The sequence below is a fragment of the Pagrus pagrus genome (genome assembly GCF_965226575.1).
Source record: "Pagrus pagrus genome assembly, chromosome: 14".
NCBI lineage: Eukaryota > Metazoa > Chordata > Actinopteri > Spariformes > Sparidae > Pagrus > Pagrus pagrus.
In genome coordinates, this window is record NC_140198.1 from 2,217,154 (window position 1) to 2,238,738 (window position 21,585).

General features: G+C 41.1%; 2 protein-coding genes across 4 annotated transcripts in view; one reads left to right on the forward strand and one right to left on the reverse strand.

The window, feature by feature from the left end:
• siah2l (seven in absentia homolog 2-like) overlaps window positions 1-21,585 on the forward strand; it is a 120,431-nt gene that overhangs the window by 75,223 nt on the left and 23,623 nt on the right. For all 3 annotated transcript variants that reach the window (XM_084373601.1, XM_084373604.1, XM_084373603.1), the window contains one exon: window positions 13,778-13,820. The gene's annotated coding sequence lies outside the window, so the exon portion shown is untranslated. The remainder of the gene's footprint in view (window positions 1-13,777; window positions 13,821-21,585) is intronic.
• Window positions 1,175-21,521, reverse strand: LOC311269448 (neuronal acetylcholine receptor subunit alpha-10-like). The gene is made up of 6 exons (XM_084373589.1): window positions 21,335-21,521; window positions 10,184-10,329; window positions 9,946-10,100; window positions 9,610-9,856; window positions 9,238-9,523; window positions 1,175-5,150 (listed from the first exon to the last, which is right to left on the reverse strand). Exons 1-6 carry the CDS (start codon window positions 21,390-21,392, stop codon window positions 4,402-4,404), a joined length of 1,641 nt encoding a protein of 546 aa, XP_084229715.1. The 5' UTR covers window positions 21,393-21,521; the 3' UTR covers window positions 1,175-4,401.

Sequence of the window (21,585 nt, forward strand, 5' to 3'; positions counted from 1 at the left end):
TGAAACAGTCAAAGTTCAGATGTGTCTTTGTCTTTAGTGAGTTTTGTCTCTTGGCAAATGAACAACACTCAAAATACAAGTGTGTGGTGGAGAGTCTGTAAGCATTACTGTACAGCAGTCACCGCACATGTGTGCGTCTCAGGTCACAATGAAGGTCCAGTTCTAAGATGGATGTCGTCCCAGCAAGAGTGAACGAACAAGGAAGTAGAAAAGAGGTCCTGGTCCATATTTGTTTTAAAGGAACAGTTCACCCAAAAATGTAAACTCAGTCATCATCTCCTCCCTCCATGCTGATATAAAGTCAGGTGAAGTCTCGTCGTCCACAAAACATTTCTGGAGCTTCACAGTAAAACAGAGTTTTACTGAAGCTGCTGGAGATGATTTAAAATGGAAAAACAACCAAAAAAACATCAAATGTCTCCAAACAGCTCGTCTGCTGTGAGCACAGTTTGCAGAAGCCCCAAGATTTAAATTGATTGTAAAAGAAGTTATTGATACCGTCGTCAGACGGGGTGCGTCTTTAAATCAGCAGCTTTAAAATAACAGTTTAACAATAAACTTACCCTGATGAAGACGTCAGCGTATTCATTAAATATAAATATTAATAAAGGATTTTGAACTATATCAGAGTAATATCAGATTTTCAGTCTGACTGCCAACAGGTACCATCGACTTACTTTGCAAGTTAGTCACTGTTTTTCACTTTTTATTGGCACAACAACAAACGTTATCGTCCAAAATGACATTAATGCACGAAAACGGTAAACTTGACTGGGAAGCTCTTTTTCTGCATTATGTTCTGTAAAGAAAAAAGATTCTGTATCGGTCAAATGATATTTTGGTCGGGCTCTAGATTAGATTAAATAAAGTGACTACAAGTTACTTCTGAGTGTTTATGAAACAGTCTCTGAGGGTCGAGACCATCAGTGAACAGACTGCTGTTTTTATATAGTAATTATTAACGCCTCTATTTACCTCATCGCGATCCATCCTGCGGTCACTCGCTTCCAAAACTTTCCTTTCACGTCCAAACAAAGATCTTTACAACAGCAGGCTTTGGTGTTGTACCACTTCTGTCCAAAGGGGGCGCTAGATTCACTTTAATAAAATCACCCAATGACGTTCGTACATCATAACTTCAACTGAAAGTCTCTACAAACCTCAGTAAACGACGTCGTTTTGATAAAAAATCTTTAATGTATTCATGGCATTAACAACGTGTCGTATGTAAATATGTTTATTGACAGATGTCGAACTCCACACAGACAGGATATAGAACAGGCAGCTACAGTGATCGTGATTTGGCATCTCTTGTTTTTTACACTGTTAAGACGGCAAAAAAAAAAACTGAGTAACTTCAGTTTCATTTAACTACATTTCAGTCAAATAGTTTTTTTGTTTACCTTAAATTGGATTATTGGATAATTGTGACCAAGATATGTGCTGACTGTAAAAATCAATAGTTTCTTATTTTTTGTTGTTTTTTAAACAGACAGCATTTCACACACGTAGTCCTGTAAAAACAGATAAACATGAACAAGAGGATGTAATTTAGCTCAACATTAAAGTCTCATTCTGTTAATTTGAGTAAATTAACACTTGAAACAGACTTAATAAGTCTGAACACAGCGAGTAACTCTGAATCCACTCATGATGACATCATCACCATGATTATCACTCATTCAGCATATTAACAGTCACAGTTTCTTAATGTCTCTGTCATGCAGCGAGTCGCCGGCTGAAGCGAACTCATCTGTGATGATAACGTGAGAGATAAACTGAATCATCATGAAACTGTGACGGATGATCTGCTCTGCTGCTCCGGAAACTTTTTAAATGATGTTTTATCGTTTCATCAGAAGAAAGGATTTGATTTAATGGAGCGTTCCCTCGGCGTCCTGATGAGCACAGCTCGGAGGATCGACTGTGAGCTGGCTGTGGCCCCAATATGACATGATTTTGTAGTTTTAGTGCCGATTTGCAGTCACCAGGAAATAATGTTAGCCGTTAACGTTTCTACAAACCACAGATCACACAGTGTTCACACTACTGGATGTTTTAAATGACACCTGGAGACATTTCCATCCGTGTTCTGGGTTTTTTACGGAGAGCTGCAGACTTTCCCACGATGTTTGTGACGACCCACACCGGTTATTTGTTTTCCAACCCGAGCCTCTGTTTTTATTGTTTCTAAACTGAGCTGACCAGATTTCTGAAATGAAAACTGGGAACATCTGCAGTCAAAATATCATTAAAATATCCAGTGTTATTATCTATGAATTAAAAAAGGGGGGACATTCTGTTTTCATGTATTTTGACAACAGTAACTGTTTAATTGTAATAAACTGTGGTGCAGGCCGACTGATAAAGTTGTGTACTAACTGTAGATGTTTAAAGTTAAGCTCATTTAAACACTGTCTATACTGTTGGGCAGTTTAATCTACAGCAACGCATCATATTATATAAGGTCATCGTATGTGTGGCCGTCTGTGCGAAACAAATATTTAAAAAGTAAACTTTCATATGTTTTCATATTTGTGACGCTAGATTTTCCAGCTAATCCGAGAAGGTTTATAAAGAGTTTGTTTAGCTTCATCTTCATCTTTCAGTTTATCACAAAGATTCAACATCAACACATCTGGTTTTCACCTGGCAGGAGGGGAATGAAAAACTGTAATCTGAAAAGTAACTGTAACTAAAGCGGTCAGATAAATGTATTGTTGTAAGAAGTACTATGTTCCCTTTGAGATGTAGAAGTAGAGAGTTACATACAATGAGAATACTCCAGTACCTCTAATGTTACTGTAAATGAATTGTGTAAATAAATATTAAAATATTAAAATTAAATGTAAAATGTCTGCTCAGCCTGTTCTGGACTGAGGCAGAACATGAGCACAGCGTTGTGACGAGAAACAGAAAACTCAAACCAAACAAATGGAAAGTTTTCTATCTGTGGTTTTGCAGAAACGTACTTGTTTAACATTTATTCTGGTGATTGCAAGTTCAGTTCAGTTTTAGTCCAACTTGCTTTGTCTCCAGTCTACATCAGATACTTGTGTTCCTCCTTTCCTTCCTTCGTTCACCTCTGTTGTCTCTCCTTCCTCACTCGTTCCCTATTTGACTGAATGTTCAGTGAAAAGTAGAATCCACAACCGACATATTTCAGTTTCATTCACGGCTTTTTGAAAGTAACACTCGTTTCATTCACACATTAATCATAAGTTCTTTGTCAAAATTGTGTTTTACATTTTCTTTACTGCACTAAAAGATACAATGATGAATGACAAAAACAATAATTCTTCATTTCAGTCCCAGATTCAATTATCTGATCATTAATGAAAGTGTGATTGTTAATTAAAAACATCCTGCATGAATTCTCGTTGTAATAAAAATAACACTTAAAATATATTCTTATAAAAAAGTGTGACAAACATAACTTCTTAAAAACTTTGACACTGACAGATGTCTGTGTGTGTGTGTGTGTGTGTGTGTGTGAGTGTGTAAGACATGCTGTGTTGGCTTTATATCAGGTCAGTCTTCTCATTAGTAAACGTGTTTATAGTTTTGATCATCACAGATGGAAGTCAACATGTCGTAATTCCGATTTTGTCAAGATCTCCAGATAACGACTTTGTTTTCCGATCGTGGTGATGAATTAATGACAGCGATGACAAAATACGACGTGAGCTCGACTGACAACATTTCAGTCATTTGATTTTTTATTCACTCATTTAAAATAAAAGCACATTTTCATCTGTCGTCAGTGCTTTCTTGTGATTTTGAATGAATCATGTCATTTACTCGGGAAAACAAAGTTTGCTATCTGGAGATCTTGACAAAATGATCTCGTAAACTCTCGTGATAGTGACAGAAATAACTTGTGATCTCAAGAAAACAAATAAAATTCAACTCGTTACCACCGGAAAACTGAAGAAAGAGTGTGTCTGACTAATGACCGCTCAGGGCTTCCGTAGATTTTCCTTCTTAATGAGGCAAATTCGTTTATGTGTTTATAAGTTTAACACCAGGAATCTTTTGCAGATGTTTGAACAAGATGTTTTATGGAGCTGTGCACTAAACGCTCAAATGCAACACAAGTTATTATGTTATTTTAACGTGTTGAGATCATTTCAGTGGCCTTTCCTTGATTATATAACCTTCATAAACAATAATGAATCCGCCCGTCTGTGGCTCGTTCTCCCTCTGTGTGGCCGAGCCTCTTTCAGACTCGCACATCTACATTTTCAATTCCTAAAAATGGTGAATTGAGCCTTTAAACCATCTCAAACCTTTTGAACAAACCCTCTTTGTTCACTTGAAAATGACGAGTGATTTTAATGGTTAAACAAATTACTTTATCGTTACGCTCGCATATGTGATTCTTTCGAAGTCGGATCTCCATCAGATGGCTTTCCCCAGGATGAGGATGCTCATGAGGAAGACCATGATGAAGAAGAGCCACATGAAGAAGCGATCCATCACCTTGGCGACCTTCCTCCACTCCCCGATGCGCAGCTGCGTGGCTCGCTGGTCCTGGTATGAGTTGGCAATGTACTCAATGTTCCTGCGCAGTCCCTGGTGCTGGCACACACACTGGGTCTTCACCCAGATCTCCCTCCTGTGCCCCCTGGCTCCACCTCCCCCTTCACCTCCTACACCTTTCTTCTCCTCGACATGCTCCTCTCCTCCTCCACAGGCACTATTTGACTCCTCCTCCTCCACCTCGTGTCCTCCAGCAGCTCCTTTCTCCTCTGAGTGGTCGATGGTCACAAACAGATCCTCTTTCCAGTCCGTCTGGACGGTCGAATCCTGCCCGACCTTCAGAGACTTCCCAGCTCCATCCTCCTCCACCCTCCCTCCCCACGCCTGCCCATTCACATCCCAGTTTGTTCCTTTGCTGTCGCCTCCATTGGCTGATGGGGCTTCAGACTCCTCCTGCGACAGAGGTTGTCTCCTGGATGAGGACCCGTTGAGGCAGTTCTCACCGACCTCGTAGACGAAACAGATGCGGGCGAGGTAGTTGAGGATGAAGCGCTCGGCCCACTGTGGGACGGGCCGAGCCTCGGGACCGCAGTGGTGGATGTTCATGATGAAGATGGTGAGAGCTGTCGATGCAGTGACCATCGTCATGGTGGCAATGTAGTACTTTCCTGTTGGAAAAGGAAATCGAATATCACTCACGTGTACAGTAAAATCTTAAACATCTCAAACACGAAGGTCAGCTTTTCTGCCCTGTCACCAGTTTGGTGATTGGTGGAGAATATAAAAGGGCATTAGACAAGTGACGGATAAATCTATCTACACAAGAGATTGTATATCATTGATTTGTGAGCCAGGATTTATCGACCTGTTGGCCTCTTGTTCATTACAATGCTGTTAGCAGCAAACATCAACAGGGTGTTGACTGCTCACCAAAATACTTTAATGTCTGCTCACTTTGTTTGTTACAACACAGAGCAACTGCAGATCTGCTTTACCTCGCAACTTTCTTCTCCCGTACAACAGTAAACTGTGTCTCAGCTAATTGAACTTTCATTTAAAATTCATTATTGTTCCACTGGTGCTCTCCTCTGATATGAGAAGGGAAATGAAGAGGATGCAGTAGGATATTACTTTAATATTTTATGTCTTCCGAAAACATGCGAATGATTCAATATCACAGAGTAAAACCTTTAAGGGTAATATTTTATTCTTTCAATGAGGGAGAAGGAGTAGTACTTTGTGGAAAGAAAACTCATCAGACAACTTATTATTCAATGCAGAGTCATAAAACATGTCTGGAGAGGATCTTTGAGAGATCTATGCCGTAATGCCGTTATTACAACTATGTCATTTTCACTATTACCCTCCATTGCTTTCTTCTACCAGTTATTTTCCCACTTTTTATCTGCCTTTTGTGTCACTGTTTTCATTTTGTATCCCTTCAGAGTTTAAAACACACATTTCCACGTTCTTGTTCTGTGTTTTGTGGTTTATGACTTCACATGGTCACAAACAGCACCAACTGTTCAAACCTGTTTTATTACTTAACAAAAGAAGCATCCACAACTGACAAACATCTACCAGAGGTTTTTCATTTACTCTGATTTATTTTCTAAAAAGTTACCATAACAGTCAAAATGCAAATTTCATAAATCATGAATCTGATCTATCTTATTATTTAGATGCTCTTCTGTAATTTAGCTACAGTCCAACCCTTCTTATATACGTGTTGAGTTATTTTCAATGACTTTTAGTGTCTGGACACAGTTGGAGACACTTCCTGCAGTTACAAATCGATCTAGATCAAAACTACATTACAAAACATCCATATGGTCAAACTTGTGTGTGATATACTAAAGAAACATATACAGATCCGTCTCAAGTGTTGACTTCAGAGAGAAGTATACTGTTCAGTCAGGAGATGCTTTGTACTCCAAACATGTCCTGAACCTTGTAAAAAAAAAACATGGTGAAACTGCACCAGTTGTCTGTATAATTGTACTGGGTTAGCATCAGAAGGGTTGATACTTTTCACCACAGCAAAAAGAAATTCACCATGTTAACATTAAGCTGCTGCTACAACACAAAGTGAGTTAGTTGTAAGCTCATTAACACCAAACGCAACTTTGTGCTAAAGACCATCTTTTGAATCCAATATCTGTGTCGAGTGTGGTGTTGTCAGGCCCATTTGACCTCCTGAAGAATGTGGATGTGTTCCCAACTTTCAAAAATGTAAATCAGGCTCTGTGAACTGATTATAACCACAGCTTCATGCTTATTATATATTTAAAAGGTCCAACTTGTGAAAAAGTTGATGTTTGAGTGTCATTCACAACTTGTCAAATACAGTGGTGTAGTAATGAGTCCTAAAACCCAGAAATCACAAGGTGCGTCATTACCACAGGCTGAAGATATGTCCCACAGTTTAGTTATAAAGCTTTTCCATGTGTTAAAAACGGTAAGCGGTTGCTAACAAGTGTCTAAATGAGACTACAGAGGTTGTCGGGGACATTAAACGTCCTCACAGTGAACACAGAGACTCATCTACGCACTAGTCCGTCTTTACAGGCCCACTTTAGTTACACACTGTTCTCACTCTGACTTTACAACTTGTACATTGATCAGTTTATAGAAAACCTGTACAGTAATTGCGCAGTAAGACTCTAAGTGGTGGTGACGTTTAAGTCATGTGTCACCGTGATGTCGTCTGTTTATAGCCTGACATTAGCTTTTTACTGCTACACATTTAATTTTTTGCAATAATCCAAAATCTAATTCCAAAAACTCACAGAGGGAACCAGGGTGTTGCTAACTTCAGGGTTAGCTTAAAAAAACATGTCATCCCTGCACCACTCTGCATATACTGACGGTTTGGGATGGTAGGTTGGGTCAGCTGCCACCTCAGGTGTCGGTATTTGACGAGTTGATAATTCTTACAAATTGGACTTGTAAGCAATCAGTAATTGCAGCCAGAAGCTACATGTTAAGAAACCACAAAAGGTCAGACTAAAAATGAAGAAACGGAGCAGGAGGGTTGGAAGAGAGCGATGAAAGTATTGACCGGCAGCTTAGGTCTTGTGTAGAAAACGTCTTCACACATAGGGCACTGGCAAGGGACAGTAATATCCCAGTGTCTAGTGATGCAGTTTTTGCAGTAATTGTGTCCACATGGTGTCGCGACTGGATCAGTGAACACATCCAGACAGATGGAGCACAGAAACTGATCTCCAGTCAGCAGACAGCTGGCAGCAGCCATATCCGTACGCTGAGGAGTGTCAAAAGGCAAAATTGTAATTATTTGTTTAGAATGATCAAATTTTAATTACTCAGTATGAAGAAAGACATTTTGTTCTATGTGAGGATTCTGAACTTAAATTAAAGTTACATTTTACAAGTCTCAACCAGCAGATGAGTGCTGGAAGTTTGTCATTATGCTGAGATACGGTTAATATTACTGGTTGTACTCACCGGTGTTTGGCAGAGACTCTGCTGTGTTGTTGCATCCTGGGTTACTGGAGACTTTAATTCTTTGCTTGCTTGGTCGTTTTTCTTTTGCACTTGTATTCTAAACAGCCCATAAAACTGCAATACAGGTCAGGCCAAGATATGCAAGAATGTTGTCAATAGGCCACCGCACTCCCTCAACAAGCCCAGTACACTGTAACTATCATGTTAACGACCGATTGTCCGCAAATTTTGAATGTGTATTCAAAACATTCATTGGAAACTGAGTTTTCAAACAACATGTTCTGCTTTGGATCCAATATTAACCTTTGAGTAAGAACATGCTGAGCAAAAAGAAGCAGTTGCACTAGTTTGACAGGATGAAGGACATGTCACAAACAGCATTCCCATCATGCAATCACATGTGCTACCAACTGTTTATTGAGCACACTCCTGGCTTTGACTCTCGGGCTTCAAATTAGTGTCTTGGTAACACCACATTTTGCCATTTTGTTGACTGGTTCAGAAAAATCTACACCGATCAGCCACAACATTAAAACCTCCGAGAGGTGATGTGAATAACCTGTATCATCACGTTACAATGCAATGTTCTGCAGGGAAACCTTGGGCCTGGCATTCATGTGGATGCCACTTGACACACACCACCCATCCAAACACTGTTGTGGACCATGTATACCCCCTCATGGAGACAGCACTCCTCGATGGCAGTGGCCCACACAGCCGGACAATGCTCCCTGACACACCACAAGGCAAGGCATTGACAGGGCCATCAAATCCCCCCGATTCCAATCTGATCGAGCATCTGTAGGTTGTGCTAGAACAAGTCTGATCCATGGAGGTGCCACCACTTAACATACAGCACCCAAAGGATCCACTACAAACAATTGTCGCTGGTAAACTCCAAACTCCAACTCTTTACACCGGCATCTTTCCGCAACAACTCTTCTCTTGCGAGATTTCAGAGTTAGACTTCTCCTTGCGTGAGACTACAAAAAGGATCTTATTAGATAACATTTGCACTTTTAATGGACAGAACTTTAACGATTTAAACTATCTTCACAAATTGAAGCTACAGTGGTCCAAGGATCCTGGCAATGCTGGGAAATTGGAGATGTATACCCTGACCAAATTATGCAACTTTACAGTGACTCTCATGCCTGTGGAAAAGAAAACTGGTTCTTTAAAAGGTCGCAGGTTGAACCGACTTTGAACCAGCACTAGCACCTGACCAGAACCAGCACTTCATTCACTGTGGTCCGAAAGGGGTAAGAGACTCCTCAGTCTTCTTACCTATCAATGGGACACTCTCGGAGGGTGGCATGCTCTCGGCCACCAGCAACTGAAACACAGTGAGAGCCAGTAGCACCGTGACACCCAGAGAAACCTTTTCACCCGAGTCAGCCGGCAGATAGAATCCCAGGGGAGCCAGAAAGGAGATCATCATGCAGGGGATGAGGAGGTTGAAGATGTAGAAGGAGGCTCGTCTCTTCAGGTGGAGGGTGAATGTGATGTCTGGGTACGGATCTGAACAGCAGCCATACAGGATGACATTCTTCTTGGCTGGCATTCCCAGAACCTGGTTAGAAAAGGGATTGCATTTTGTCAAAGGATTATATTTAAGAATGAGGCTTTTTTGTGGACACGTTTAAGACAAATGTTTACCTCCCACTCCACATTGGGGACAAAGTCAGCCAGGTCAGCGCTGTCCAAGGCATTGATTAAGTCCATCTGGTTGCCATTGTGAGTCCAGGAGCCAAAGGTTAGATGACACTCCTGCACGTCAAAGGGGAAGAAGGCCACATCCACAGAGCAGGAGCTTTTGGTGATGGCGGGCTGGTCCCACATGACCTGACCATCGTTACGAAGAACCACATTGGTTTCCATTGAGCTGGAGAACTCATCGTCTGCACTGTGGTGGAGAAAGTGGAGGAAACTGTGTGAACGCAGGGAGAAGGAGCGAAGGATCACAGAAATCAGCCAGCAAGGGGCCAAACATACCTGTTATACAAGACGATATCAGGTCTCCAAACTAAGCTGCTTGGTATGCGGATGGTGTCGAGACCGTCATAGTCCTCCTTCTTCCAGGTGAGGTAAGCGTCCATCCATACCTGTCGGACCCACAGGTAGGTAGTCAGGATCTGGTTCCGCTCATCCTGGTCAGAGGACATATACACATCAGCACAGGCATGAAAACATAGACAGTGAACATCTGGATCAGCAGTTAGGATATGGTTACCATGTCGATGATCTGTGAGAGGGTGATCTGCAGCGTGACGTTGATGATGTGGTCAGTGTCCTCCACCGGTCGCAATGCATTGGTGTAGTTAGTGAACAAGTCTGTCATCAGCTTCTGAGCATAACGACCGTGAGCGGCCAAGCAAACTGGGGAATAGAAAGAGAGAGAGAGACTACTTTATTAATTCAGGTAGTTATTTAAATCTACTTTTATCTTTTAAACTCAAGCAGCAGGACATGAAGATGACAAGTTTGGTCACCTCCTGCTGCCATTCCTGCTTCTCCCTTGAGATTTGAATGACTCCATGGCCTTCCCTCTAGCACCACCCACAATACAACGTTCACATTTTTAGCTCTGCTACTGGTAAGCTTCTGGCAATAGCTGGTTCAATAGTACCTTGTCTCAACAGTTTCATATTGTTGCTGTAATGAACACTGCAGCGTCTTGGGTTTGCCTCTATATTCACAAAAAATAACAAATAAAATCAGTATTGGTGGGTTCGAGATGAAACCCATGGAATATAAAAGGGTTCCCGGTAGAACACCTTCGGTGGGTTTTAGAAGAAACCTTGGATTGGAAAAGGGTTCTCAGTGGAACCACCTTGATGGGTTTTTATTAGCATGCATTGAAGGTGAAAAGGTTCTGGATAGAAGCCCCAGAAAGCATTCTTGGGGGAACAACTACACCATAGAAGGTTTCTCTGTCGAACCTCTGTAGGGGGTTGCTGGGTTGAACCTTCACAGCTGGTTCTAGGTATAACCCTTGATGTTTGGTTCTTAGTGTATAAAGCAGATAGAAATGCTGTCAGGCTACCAGCCTGACTGGATCGCATTCAGTTTTAATTTTCCAAGAGATTTTGTGGCCGGGAGCAGAACAACATTTCACAGTGAAAGCGAAGTTTATAGGGAACTAATCTAAACACAGATGGTGTTATTGTTCTATGACCATCACATTGTGCAATCAACATTTACTTCAGAAGGAGACATTAAAGCAAGAGACTTGCCTATTGCCAGTTTAAGAATATTTTTCTTCCCAATCCTTCACAAATGATAATAATAATTGTCTGTTTTGACTCTCCACAGTGTTATGAGGTTGGAGGCATGTAAAAACACATTTTCTCTGCTGCTTTCTTCCCTGCAGTGATTCTCTCTTAATCCTTAAACGTTTCAAATTTCCAGCAGTCCATCTTGCAGTCTGTCCATCCCACCGAAACACTCTAATCACACACATACCATAACGCACACGCGTGGAAACATCATTTCCCAGTTCAATTAACCTGGTAATCACCTCGGATTTTGCACATTAATCAGAGAACGTCTGCTGAACAGCAGCACTGATAAATCCTTTAAATCCTGTGATGACTAATGATGATGGTTGTGGTGGTGGTGGACAGAGAGGATGCAAGAGTGGATCCATCCAATGTTTCTGTGAAATTTCTCTTCCATTTCTCTTCATTAACTTTGAGATGAGGGAACTGGAAGTGCAAAAATGCTGAGAATAAACTGATTTCCAGGTTTTAGGACTCATTACTACACCACTCTATTGGTCCCAGTGTACTAAAGTCTTTGTTGGGTTGTCTGTGTTTCTATGGTGGTTTCCCAGTCTTGCATTCTCTCCAAGTGCTTCTGCTTTTGTCCTCCTGGCTTTCCAGTTTGTCCCGGGTTTCTATACTTCTTTGTTCTTTTTCTTGGATGCTTATCGGACTTCTTTTTCTGCTTGCACTTGTGTTGTCTGCTTTTTTGTTGCTTGCCCATTAGTGTTGTTTCGATTCAGCGTTGTTGCTTGGAGTTTGCATTTGGGCTCTCTTTTGCTAGCCCAGTAAAAAAAACGTAATTTTCAAATGCAGCCTTGGACAGCGCCTAAACTGGATCTGGCTTTGAATAAATCTAAATAAATACACACAGTAAAATTTAAAGGACCAGAATGCAATGCAGCCACAGACATGGTGATGAAGTGTGACAACTTAAAAGTACAGGAACAGGTCCATGAACCTATGAGAGTTTAAAAAGACAAATAAAATACAGAGGCAAAGAGACATCGTTTGTCACACATTAAACTCAACAAACAAAACACCCTCGGCGTCCTAATATTGACCCCTAACAACATCCTGACAGTTCAAACACAAACACATGAAGTGTTGAGCCGTGTTTGGATTTGGTAAATGTTCTCTGAGGACAAAAGCTGCGGGTGAGGATCAGCCTCCATAAAAACTCTCATCAGATCAGAGGAGCGCTGGAAACAGATCGACTAAAACCTTCGGATGAAGAATGATAGTATGACATCAGCTCCAAAGTCCGTATCAGATAAACGTGCTGTAAGTCAGAGAAGATAAAGCTGTCTTTAGTCCTGTAACCATATAAGTAAATAGTGAAACAACTCCAACAGTCAACCCTTGAGTTGTGTAAATTGTTTATAACGTCTGAAGACCTCGCTATCAGCGGCAGTTCTTGGTCTTCAGACAGTTGTGGAATGAAGTTCAGCCGCCAAAGAAACATCCTGGAAGGTCACAGTGAAAGTTTTTTTGCTGGCCGTCGCCTCCTAAACACGACCTGCTGTCTGCCTCAGAGTATTGTTTGGGCTGAGGATGCTGCAGTGCTCTGTGGAGTCATGTTTTAGCTTGGTGTTATGGGATTTATACACTGTACGATTCGGTAATGTTAGATGCTTTTTCTTTATTTCAGGACTAAGTGCTTATAAGATAAATATAAGAGAGATTAAAGACGGAAGATAAACATAAAACCTTTATAAAACCCCTGGTTCTTAAATCCTTTTGTTTATTTATTGGCTTGAATATAAGAGGATATTTCTTCTGGTAGTATTATATTCGAGGACTAAATAATAACTTAATCCCCAAAACAGATGTTGTTTTTGAACAGAGCACTGGTACTGTTGTATTATGGGTTGTTCTTAGCTTTAATCATGCTACCTATTCATAGTGAGTCTTTTAGTTTGGTATCCCCTTGAAGAGTTTCTGACGGCTCGTGTGACATGTTTTATTGCCGGACATAATGAACTCATGACGAATGAAAACTAGACGAAAATGTCTCCGAGCAGAAATGAACTGGAGACCAAATCATCTGTCAGACAGTTGGATAATTACTGTTCATCTGTTGAGTTTCCCAGATGTTTCTTGCGTTTGGGTCCCCTTATTCTGCTTCATCGTGACAATCAGTAGAAGTTATTGCCTGGATGTAACTCCCTGAACAATTTGAGTAAAAGCTGAATCTTTGAAAAATGAATGAATTTAAGAATAGCTCTTTATTTAGTTTGTCCTGCAATTGTTTTAATGGCAGCATGCACTCATGTAGAGGTTTGTTTACTACTCTTTTGGACTCAGTATTGTTTGGACAGAAAAATGCAATCCAATCCGAATTCTCGTCTGAACATCCTTAATGTCAGTTGTTCAGGATATAAGTCTCCAGTATATAACATTAGCAGTTAATGTTTCTGTAAACCTCATATACGTCCGAGGTTGACATTTGTACTAGCTGACCAGCCGACCGCAGTTCGAGTCACATCACTTGATATTTTTAAGGAGTCCTGCAGACATTTCCAGCTGTTTTTGTAGTGACCAATAATGGCTGTCTTTCACAGGAAGTCGGACCATCTCCATCTGTGATCGAGGTGACCAAAACAGGTATTTAAAGCCAAACCATGATGTTTTATAATCCTAACCAAGTGGTTTTTGTGCCTAAACCTAACCAGAGCATCAGCACAGGGTTGTGACAAGAGAGAAATAGAAAATGAAACCCAAACAAACTTTAAGCTGCAACATAAAAAACTTTCAGTTTGAACTTATCTGTGGTTTTGCGGATACATACTTAGATAACATTTATTCCGGTGATTGGGTTGGGGTTTCTATACTTTGATGGTATGATGACATAGATTAGATTTGATTAAACTTTTGTGTTATTGCATAGACTCATTGCTCAGCAGAGTAAAGAGCATTTGTTGTAGATATGAATACACTACAATATAACATGTGAACAGTATGAGTGACAGTAGACGAGACATGTAGTCGGCATCGGTACAAGTACAAACGTTAAACACTAATGCAGCAGCACTGCAGATGCAAAGCAGAAGAGCTACTGATAACTTGTTATCACATTTCCGCTCTGCATCCACTTCTGCAGCAGCATCGATATTCCTCTGCTGCAAACACAACCCTCATCACCCCTCTGTGCCTGTGGTTGGACAATATATGCAAAAACTTTATGATATAATTTTATATAAGTGTAAGAAAAACATGAACGACAGCCTCAGGAGTGACTGACTGACTCTCTCACTAACTTAGCAGAACTGTCATATAAAAATATAAAAACATTCTGTTCCTCCATATTTGACGGTGATCCAACCGTCAGCCACAGGAAACACTTCTGCCTGCTGCTCTGAACACTCGACAACAACAAGGACAGAGACACATAAGTGCAAGAGAAGACAATAAAGATAGAAATAAATCACACACACACAGAGGTTGAACAACATGCCTTGCTCAAAAAAGGAAGTGCACCAGACTATGGTCAGTTCAAGGACCTTCAGATAAACAGGAAATAATATATCACTAGATTCCAACATGTCTGTAGACACACACACACACACACACACACACACACACACACACACACACACACACACACACACACACACACACACACACACACACAACAGCACTAAATCTATCAGATGGGCATTAAAACAGGATATCTCATTATGAGAAACAGATAAAGAGTCTGGCGAGAGGAAATACTGCGTCGTTGGGGACTATTTTAAATCTTATTTTCATGTCACCTCTTCAAACTAACCAGGTGGACACCATATAGTTTTAAAACAATGATGTTTCAGTTGTATCTGTTCAGCTAGCAGTCCTATCCCTGTCTCTGTGTCCAACACCTTCATTCTGGACAAGTTCTCCCACAACTACAGGCCAGATTTCCATTAAATTTGACATTTTATATACAGACCGGTGACAAATTAAAGTTAAAACCCAACATAAAGCACCTTAGTAAGGTGTTGAGAACGGCTTCAGTGTTCCTTGTCAAATGTCTGACGGGATGGTCACCAGTCTTTCACAAGATATTCCCTTATTTGGTGCTTTGCTGATGCTGATGGAGAGCGCTGTCGCTCCAAAATCTCCCATAGGTGTCCAACATAGTTTTGAGCTCCTTGCATGTTTTTATGGCCCACTAGAACCACCTCAGTGACCAATGGATCGTCCTGAACATCAACTGAAACCATCTGAAGTAGCTCTAGATCTTATTTCTGGCCTCAAGAACCTCCTCAGTCGCTCCTAGAACTTAATTAATGACAACTAAAACCTTGTGAATGGCCCTTATGCTGGAGAAGAGTGCTGTCGATTACACTGGTACAAGTTCTTATGTATTCAACATACTAAAGAACCACAAGAAGGCCGGTCGAATCACCTACCAGACCCCTTAAAACATCTCAATGACAACAAGAACGTCTTAAATGTCGCCCTGGCTTGAACTTCTTTAATGACTATAAGAACCACCTACATAACCCCTTGGACCTCCTCAATGACTACTAGAATATTCGTAATGGCTTCAGGAACCACATAAAAGGATTACTTTCTACTAAAACTCTTGAACACCGACTAGAACCACCCAAAGGACCTCTATAACCTCAATAATAAGTGTAACCACCTAAGCAGCCACTAGGGCCACCCAACAGACCCTTTGAAACATCCACAATGACATCTAGAACCTCTTAAACACCTACTGGAACCACCCAAAGGACTTGTAGAACTTCCTTAATCATCTCTAGAACCACCTCAATATAGAGTCTCCTAAACAGCTACTAAAACCACCCAATGGACTCTAGAACCTCTGTAATGGCCCATAGAACCTCCTCAAGACCAAGGCAAACCTCCTAAACAAATACTAGAACCACCAAGAGGAACTCTAGAACTTCCTCAAAGACCGTAAGAACCCCCTCAATAATAATATAGAACCTCCTAAACACCTACTAGTACACCTAATGGACCTCTAGAACTTCCTTACGACCACTAGATCCTCTTTAATGACAAGTACAGCCTACACAACCACTAGAACCACCCAAAGGACCTCTAGCACCTTCTCAGTAACAAGTAGAACATCCTAAACACATGCTAGAACTTCCTCAGTGACCCTGATAAAGAAATGGGCCCCTCTGCTTAATGAGTACTTTTACTTTTGGTACTTTAAACACATATTGACTTCAGAACTTTCACCTCTAACAGAATATTATATGAAGTAAGAGCTCTGAGTACTTCTTTCACTGGCGTCCACTCTGATCTACTGACTCTTAGCTCCTGTCCCATCAGGTGAGATCAGTTCAGCTCTGACGTGATCGACCTGCAGCTTATTGTCTCTGTTCATTGTTCAGATGTCTTCGCGGTCCGCTGAGCAGACGAGTCAGCAGTTTGTGAGACGGCATCGACTCCCTGACGAGTTAAAGTGTTGGAGCTAACAGCTCTGGGAGCAGGCCAGCTGGCACACACACACACACACGCACACACACACACACACACACACACGCATACAATGCAGCACATATTTATCAGCGTCTTCACCGTGATCATCTTGAACCACATCATCATCATCATCACTATCATCGTCATGGTAATGTGAGTCCATACATTGTAAGTGGACAGATGGTCGACAGTCATGTGCATCACGGCTAAGTGCAAAACACAGATGATGGCATGTTAAGTCAATATGACCTGAGCTGTGTGTGTGTGTGTGTGTGTGTGTGTGTGTGTGTCTGTGTGTGTGTGTGTGTGTGTGTGTGTGTGTGTGTGTCCCAGTATGATTACTGCGGTTTTTTAACAGGGTTTATTTTCTTTTTTTCTCTCGTGGGTTTTTCTAACGGTACGATTACTATCAGACGAATCTTCAGATCAGCTGATTCTCAGTGTTTCCTGGCGTTTGAAACAGATTTTATTTTCTTGGTGAATAAAAGATGATATTTAAATGCTAAATCTTTTATAGCGCGCCCAATAAAAAAGAGCAGTGTTTAATCTCTCTGTATATTAAACCCCATGCTGCTGCTTATAAATGTGACACATTCACCACAGACCTGAGTCGTTACAGGTCCGACAGAGACACTGACTTTAGTGTAAAAGTGACTCAGGCTTGTTAAATCGCCCGAACAATTACTTAACAAGGTGCAGATCCGAAAGGGGAGCTAGTTTGTGAGAGGTCGACACCAAACCCCCAGGAAGAGCGCCAGGCACTTTCACAGTGGCCAAACTGTGTCATTACAACATCACGCTTACATTATGAAAGAAGCAGCCGTAAAACCGTGCATCATTTCTCTCCAGTGTCACAACCCTGCAACATGACATGACACTCTTATACAATTTGAAAAGTCTTGAAGAGCCACAAGTATAAATTATTTTATCCCCATTCAAGTTAGTCGGGCACTAAACCAGAAGTTAGCCGGCTAGATGGACGGACGGGGGGGCTCTGACGCTGCAGGGGACGACGTGCTAGCAGCTACTAGCCGCTGCAGCAGCTGGCTGAGCCTCTAGAGCTGCGGCTCGGCTCACGTTAACCGCTACGAGGTCGACGTTGAGTTCCTCTTGGTCAGCTGGTGAAGCAGCGGTCTGATGAGCATGATGACATACCACCAGATGCCGCGGTTCGGACGCATTTGGACGCATAGGCCCATTTTCAAAAGTTTATTTTAGTTTTATTATTATTATTTTAATACGTTCTGCAGAGAAGGGAGACTAGTGTCGGACACGGTTTGGAATGAAAGGGAGAAAACATGACAGAGTAACACGGCGAATATCGCTAGTATATAGTTTTCTTTTTTTGTTGTTTTTGAAGACGTTAGTTTAGGCGGCAGCGGGAAACCCTGAACCTGTAGTCATAACACAAACTTATATAATCATTGCTTTATCCAAGAGAGTCCTGAGTTTTTTATCTTCAGTAACATTGAAGAAATTGTTAACAGAGTGTCAGGGGATCTAGAAAAACTCTTCCAGAACCAGAGGCTCCTCAGACTTTACAACTCTATTACTCTTTACTTTGAGTTTTAGACGGAGGTCGCTGACGATCATCTCCTTTAAAGAGATAAAAGCACAGTTTGTGCTGTTTCACGACAGCAGACAGATTGTTGCAGTGAAGATGTGTGTGTCTGTTTCCATGTGAAGTGTGTTTGGATTATCTGCTGTTTGACCTCTGAGGTTTCCTCTGGACTGTGTGATTGACAGCTTTAATCCTCACAACCATCGTCGCTTATCTCTGCTTAGTGTGCTTCTTCCCATTGTATTGACATCCACACACACACACACGCACACACACACACACACACACACACACACACACACACACACACACACACACACACACACACACACACACACACGCTACATTACCAACATCGAACATCATTGAGGTGGTCCATAGAGGCATTTTTCTAGCTACTATTGTAAAATAACACACTTGATTTTTGGGTTGTTTTTCCTCCTGACGTCCCCAATTTTTGTCGTCACCACATTCGACCGAGTGTGGATCTCTGACATCTGGCATTTTTCTTCAATTATCCCTGCGTTAAATATCGATCTTATCGCCTGCAGCTCCGACCGGCTGAGATATGAACACAACTCCTTGGTGGACACGCTAATTTTCGCCCGTTTTCTGGTGCGACACCATGAAGTTGAAGTTCAGGATTTTGCTTCGTGAATATTTTGTGCTTCAGCGTCATTTATCAGCGTTGGGTTTGTCAGAGATACTGAAGTGAAATATATAAAAAGTAAACATCGTAACATTGTCAAAATCCAATCAGAGCTGTGTACGTGCAGCTCCTAACGGAGATATGAAAGAAACAAGATGTCTCACTCCTTCGAATCATCAGCTCCAGAGAAGATGTTGGTGGTGATGATGTGTCTGACTCCACCGTAGAGGTTTTGTTTTCACCCGCGTTCGTTTGTTTGTCAGCAGGATTACACAAAAACTTCTGAACAGATTTCCATGAAACTTGGATGAAGGATGAGTCTCAGCCCAGAACAGACTCCGTTAACTTTTGGTGCTGATCCAGATAAAGGCACGGATCCAGGAATGTTTTCTCACTTTCTTTAACATTGTGAGCGTTTTTCAACGTTCACGTTATTTTCTCAGGGAATGATGCCTGGATGTTCATGAAAGAAATCAGGTGTATGCATTTGAAAAACCTGCATATACTCACAAATTTGGGTTTAAAGATGGTATCAGTGTTTGCATGCTAATGTTTGCTAATTAGCACTGAGTACAGCTGAAGATGACGTCATTAGTTCGGCACCTTCTTGGTGTTCAGACAGAGGAGAGAGGAAGGAATTATCATTTTATCTCATATTTAAAGAGATTTTTGACATTTTGTCGGTAAAGACTTTTTGCTATTGTGACACTAAAATCTGAAATATCAAAATCACTGAAACAAAACAGACGTTTTTAAATGTAAGAATGGTTCATAAAGCAACTCATTTAGATATCACTTATTTATCAATCTGGTCATTCCATCACAATAAAAGCACGACATCCTGGATCAGTTTCAGATCTGCTCCTGGTCCCTGACCTCCTCCTCACGGCTGTAAACTCTTTTTTTTGTCCTCCTTATCACTCAGCAGCACAATGAATGCTGACCGCCCCCGTTCACTTCACCGTTCAATGAGAATCAACACGTGAAGGTCGCTGATAAAACCGTCAGCTCAGATTTAGTGTTTCGAGTTTTGAGGTGAAATGAGTTGAAAAAATACAGAAAAATAGCAGCTACTTTGATTATGACTTCTGATAATATCTTTGGTTGTGGACAAGGGCTGCAAATTTTAAAGGTCCTATTTGTGAGAAAAGTGGATTTTTGAGTCTCGTATCCAACCCACAACCGTCATCACATCAGTTTTGAGCTGAGCTGGGAAAGAGACTCAAAAATCAACTTTTCTAATAAACAAGACCTTTGAGGGAATTATTTAATACCTCAACAATCAAATATCAGGCAATAATTACTAAATTGTGAACTATGTTACATGCAAAATCACAGTCGGTTACATCAGGAGTTAAACAACCCGACCCAACAACACAGATCATTTTACAATGAATGTTTCTTTATGTCACAACTTGAATTTCTTTCTTGTCACAAGTCTGTGTTGATGCTCTGGTTAGGGTTAGAAACATCCTGGTCCTGGTGCTGATCCTGGACACCAGTTAACACATTCTTGTGTTGTGTCTTATTCCCAGTCACGTCTTCTTTTGTTTGTTTGTTTGTCAGCAGGATTAAACAAAAACTACTGAATAAATTTCCACTTTTAGTTTGAATCCAGTAAAAGAAACAGATCCTGGAAAGATTTTCTAACTTTCTCCAACAGTGCGATACAGAACGTGTTTTGACATTTCCATTAATTTATGCTGCATCGATGTTGATAAAAAAAATTGGTGACATTCTTCAGATTTTTAATTGGTTAAATTCTTGACTGATTAATCGTTAGCGTCCCTGTTGAGGACTGTCATGTAGTCTGACGAAACAAGAAGTTTGAAGACATCGGACAGGACTGAAGGAGGCGTCTCTGTGTCTACATTTATATTTATATACTTTTTAAGCTACACACCGTGTGTGTTATGATTATGGATGCAGTTGTCCTCCTTGGTGAATATAGTCTTTTTATTATTATTTTTTTTTACCGTATTTTTATATAATTCTATTTTTGTCCTGTTCTTCCATTTTTTCATTCATCACTGTTTGTGACTCTGTAGCTGCTGTAACAAGTGAATTTCCTCACTGAGAGATAAATAACGTCTCATCTTTAAGAATCAAAAATGATAATTGAGATTTCGACAGAGAACTGAGCAGGTCTGGACCAGAAACAAGAGGTCCACTTCTGCAGGCGGACACATTAGTGACAGATCCATGAGGTTAATCCTCAGGCTGCATCACTGACAGCTGTCAGTCACTCTCCAGCTAAAACCTGAGCAACATGAGAAACACACCTGAGCCTGAATGAAACAGCCTGTTCACTTCACATTTCTGAGAATGAATAAACCTAAAAAAGGCGCTTTTATTTTGACATCACAACATAAAGTCAACTGCGACGAGTGTTAACACACAAGGCTGAAGATCAGTTCATGGGTTTTTTTTTACCTTAAAAGTATCTGAAGTGGATCTGAAAATGTTTCTCACCTGGCAGGAAGAAGAGAAGCAGGAGATGCTCCATCGATCCTCTGCAGAGCAGCTTCATCCCGCTCTGATCGTATTGATCCGATAATCTAACAATCAATAACAATAATGTGATGACAGACCTGCCAGCATCCGACCGACCGACCGACCGCCGAGGAGAGAGGATAACACACACTGGGAGAGAGAGAGAGAGAGAGAGAGAGAGAGAGAGAGGGAGAGAGGTAAAGAGAGAGGGAGAGAGGGGGAGAGAGAGA

What these genes read in the sequence shown, in the direction of transcription:
- LOC311269448 (XM_084373589.1), bottom strand. Translation starts at nt 21,392, where the DNA reads ATGAAGCTGCTCTGCAGAGGATCGATGGAGCATCTCCTGCTTCTCTTC. An exon ending in GATATCGTCTTGTATAACAG is followed by an intron (nt 9,857 to 9,945) that starts GTATGTTTGGCC and finishes TCTCCACCACAG; the next exon opens with TGCAGACGATGAGTTCTCCA. An exon ending in CGAGAGTGTCCCATTGATAG is followed by an intron (nt 5,151 to 9,237) that starts GTAAGAAGACTG and finishes CTTTTCCAACAG; the next exon opens with GAAAGTACTACATTGCCACC.